Source organism: Loxodonta africana, chromosome 7 (assembly GCF_030014295.1).
Source record: "Loxodonta africana isolate mLoxAfr1 chromosome 7, mLoxAfr1.hap2, whole genome shotgun sequence".
Classification (NCBI taxonomy): Eukaryota; Metazoa; Chordata; class Mammalia; order Proboscidea; family Elephantidae; genus Loxodonta; species Loxodonta africana.
Window position 1 is genome coordinate 28,296,120 of NC_087348.1, and position 4,168 is coordinate 28,300,287.

At 36.7% G+C, this 4,168-nt stretch overlaps 1 protein-coding gene across 1 annotated transcript; it reads left to right on the forward strand.

Moving 5' to 3' along the window:
• Positions 1 to 1,579: 1,579 nt before the first annotated feature.
• Positions 1,580 to 2,185, forward strand: LOC100668974 (olfactory receptor 4C16-like). The gene has a single exon (XM_010601997.2). The coding sequence runs from the start codon at positions 1,580 to 1,582 to the stop codon at positions 2,183 to 2,185; it is 606 nt and encodes a 201-aa protein (XP_010600299.2).
• Positions 2,186 to 4,168: the final 1,983 nt, after the last annotated feature.

Sequence of the window (4,168 nt, forward strand, 5' to 3'; positions counted from 1 at the left end):
CTTTAAAACAAAACCCACCATAAAAAACAAAGAAGGGCACTATAACTATATAATGATTAAAGAAATGATCCATCATGAATTTAACCATAATAAACATCCATGTACCCAATGACAAGGCTCCAAAACACCTACAACAAACTCTAACAGCCCCGAAAAGAGAAATTAACTGTTCCACAATAAAGGTAGATTTCATCACACCACTCTTGGTAAAAGACAAAACATGTAGAAAGACACTCAACAAAGATACAGAAGAGCTAAAGTGCACAATCAGCCAACTTGACCTCACAGATATATATAGAATACTCTACCCAAGAGCCGCCAAGTACACTTTCTTTTCCAATGCACATGGAAGGTTCTCCAGAATAGACCACATGTTAGGCTACAGAGCAACCCTCAACAAAATCCAAAACATTGAAATAATGCCAAGTATCTTCTTTGATCAGAATAGCTTCCTTTTTCAAGCTGGAATATCTGGAAATGAGTGTTCAGTAATTACTGGGTCATATATTTGTTGGTCCCTGGGTGGCATAAATGGTTTTTACTCAATTAGTAACATAAAGATTCAGAATTCAAACCCACTCACCACAACCAAGGAAGAAAGTCCTGGTGATTTGTTTCTATAAAAATTAACTCAAAAAAAAAAAAAAAAAAAACTATGGAGCAGTTCCACTCTGTAACACACGTGGCCTCCGTGAGTAGAATCCACTTCGTGGCAATGTTTTTGTTTGTTTGTTATATATTCATGAGTAATATACATTTATATAGGTATGTATCACTAATATGTAATACATAAATATATGAAGAAATAAGACATTATTTATGTGGACAGGAACAGTGTGTGACTTTATATTTATAACATTAAATTCAAAAAGAAGACAAATATATCCTAAATGCTGCCTGATAAACCAACCATGCAAAACGTGGGCCCAACGGTCTATTGAATGTGAAAACTATTAAGTAATACACTGGCATCATGTACCCTGATTTTTTATTTATCAAATAAATCAAATTAATAAGAGCAGAAACATATTAAAGTTAACAAGGAATTGCATTTTAAAAGCGATTTAGGAAAGTATCCTTCATAAGCTTATTTGAAATTTAAAACCACTCTCTGAAGAGGTCATTACAAAATTGAGGAACAAAAAGGTGAAGTGACTCATTAGGATAAAATAGCTAGAATGTCCCTGATGTGGAGTATCTATTTTTTGCACATAATATCCCATAACATTGCATAGCACCAGAAATTAATTTGCTTAAAATTTTTCAAACTGTTGCATACTATCATAAATTACTGTATTTTTTAAATTTGTTTTTCATATAAACTATTTCATACTTGTACCATCTTCTTCATGAAATCATGCTGCTGAATAATAATGTGACTGAGTTCATTCTGCTTGGGTTGACACAAGCTCCTGTTAAAAATAAAATAGTGTTTGTCTTTTTCTTGCTTTTCTACTTAGGGACATTATTGGGTAACTCGTTGATTATTATTACCATCAAGACCAGTTGGGCACTTGGGAGTCCAATATTCTTCTTCCTTTTCTACTTATCCTTATCTGATACCTGGTTTTCTACTTCCATGGCCCCTAGAATGATTGTGGATACCCTTCTGAAGAATAACACCATCTCTTTTAATGAGTGCATGATCCAAGTCTTTTCACTACATTTCTTTGGCTGCCAGGAGATCTTGATCCTTGTGCTGACGGCAGTTGACCGCTATGTGGCCATCTGTAAACCCCTGCACTACATAAGCATCATGACCCAGCGGGTCTGCAGTGTGTTGATAGCTATAGCCTGGGCAGGGGCCTGTGTGCATTCTTCAGTTCAGATTTTTCTGACTTTGAGTTTACCTTTCTGTGGTCCCAATGTGATTGATCACTATTTATGTGACTTTCGGCCCTTGTTGAAACTTGCCTGTACAGACACCTATGTGACCAACCTGCTATTGGTGCCCAATAACCGGGCCCTTTGCATAATGACTTTTATTATGCAAACGTTCTTCTATGTAATCATCCTGCATTCCCTGAGAAACCACAGTGCTGAAGGGAGGAAAAAAGCCCTTTCCACTTGCATCTCCCGTATCATTGTAGTCGTCTTGTTCTTTGTTCCCTGTGTATTTATATACACATGTCCCACAACTACCCTCCCCATGGATAAGATGATAACTGTGTTTTATAGAATTTGAACACATTTTCCTAATCCTCTGAGTTATATCCTGAGAAACGCTGAGGTGAAAAATGCCATGAGCAATCTATGGAGCAAGGAACTGATTTCAGAAGACCAAAGATTAATGGAAATTTCAAATCCTTCTTTATAGTTTCCATTGACCTAACATAATTCAACAAAGCATATTTTCTTCTTAATGTGGATTTCAGGGAATCTTATCTTGGAGAATAAGTGCTATTTTCTTCAGGAAACTGGGTAATATGAACACATACACTGGTTAGTGTTGAGTCAGTTTCATGCAGAGGAAGAGACAATCAGGTACAATCAAGTCTGTAAGGCCAATTGCTTTAGATTTTTACTACTGTCTCTCTAACTCTCTTGGGTAATTAGAACCACTTGTTTTTCTGATGTTTTTCTGTCCTTCCTCGTGTTGATTTCTGGTGTCGCCCCGCTATAAACCTAAAGGTTTACAGTTTGAATCTACTCAGCAGCACTACAGATGAAAGGCCTGGTGATTCACTTCTGTAAAGATTACACCCAAAAAACCCTACGGAAAAATTCTCCTCAGTAATGCATGAGGTTGCCATGAGTGGGTTTCAACTTGATGTCAGTAGATTTTTTGTTTGCTTGTTTGTTGTTTTTATGATTACAGTTAGTCCTCTATGCTTAAATTCCTATCCTGGTCTATTTTCTCCTTTCAAAACTGAATGTGATAATCCAGAGGAGGAATTTGGGCTTTGAAACAGAAATATGTTACATCACAGATAGAAAATTTTAGGGAGTTTTCAATACAATCCAGAGAAGAGAATAACTAGAGTAGAGGGGACTGAAACGTGTATAGGAAACCTATATTTCTGCAGTGGGGATGAAGACCAACTTTTGTCACTATCCACTGATACCACAGTCTCTAATTACATAATCATTAAGAATCTAATTTCAAGTTAATATCTTATTTGTATTTATATCCATACAGAAATTTTTGTTTATATGAGAATTCTATATTGATTTTTTGTAGTAAATTTTATTAAAGTAATTAAATTTGTAGCAATTTTATGTACGAAGAGCTTTGACATTTCTTTACCTAGAGAAAACTGGTATCTATTTTTCTGGATATGGAACTATGGATTCTACAATGAATGGTAGTGACATATACACATTACTTTTTTTTAGCTTCTGTGAATTTCAAGGTAAAACCCATCCCAAGCAGTTCACCAGTGATTAAAAAAGCTGCAGTTTGACTCTGCTGTTGAAGGATTCACATAGTAGTAGTTTCCAGTTGGCTGAGTTTTAGCTGCGGTCTTCTTCTACTTCGAGATAAGGAAAAGATAAAAAGGGAATGTGCATTTAATCCAATGTACGTGTCTCCTCAGAAACACTCCATCTATTATGTCTCCCGGACATGCTCCAAACATACAGCCCCTCCTGCCACTGTCACCAGGTCTTCTGCAGGCAGAAATTGTGCTCTAGATCAGAGTCAGAATGTTATAATAAACATGGCAGAACTGCAAAGAAGACTGAATGTGCCACCTCAACAGACTTCCTTTGTTGAAACCAATGTCCTGACAAAGAAAGAAGAGGATTCTGAGAGCTAAAATTTTGTGGGGAAAAATAACAACCATGAACCTAAAAATTATGCTGCATCTCTTTGTTTTGCTTCCCCGTGTGAGAGACTAGTCTTCCCTTGCCTTGATCCCATGAAATTACCTCATCTGCAGCAGCCGTCATACAGTGATATTTTTTTGCCCCCCGAGCTTCCTCCTAGATCTCATTACTTCCACACAGTAACCAGGGCAAGTCTCAGGAAAGCCAAAGCAGTAAAGTACAATCCTTGCTCTTTTAGAAATGATATGCATGGGGCAATTGCAGTACCTAGCTAACATACATGGTGAGAAATGAGAAGATACTTTACTATGTATGGAAGTTCATCTTGAAAGCGTTAGCATAGGGGGACAGAGTATAAGGGTGGAAACTGAAAAATTTTTGACACGCGGGCATTCACCAA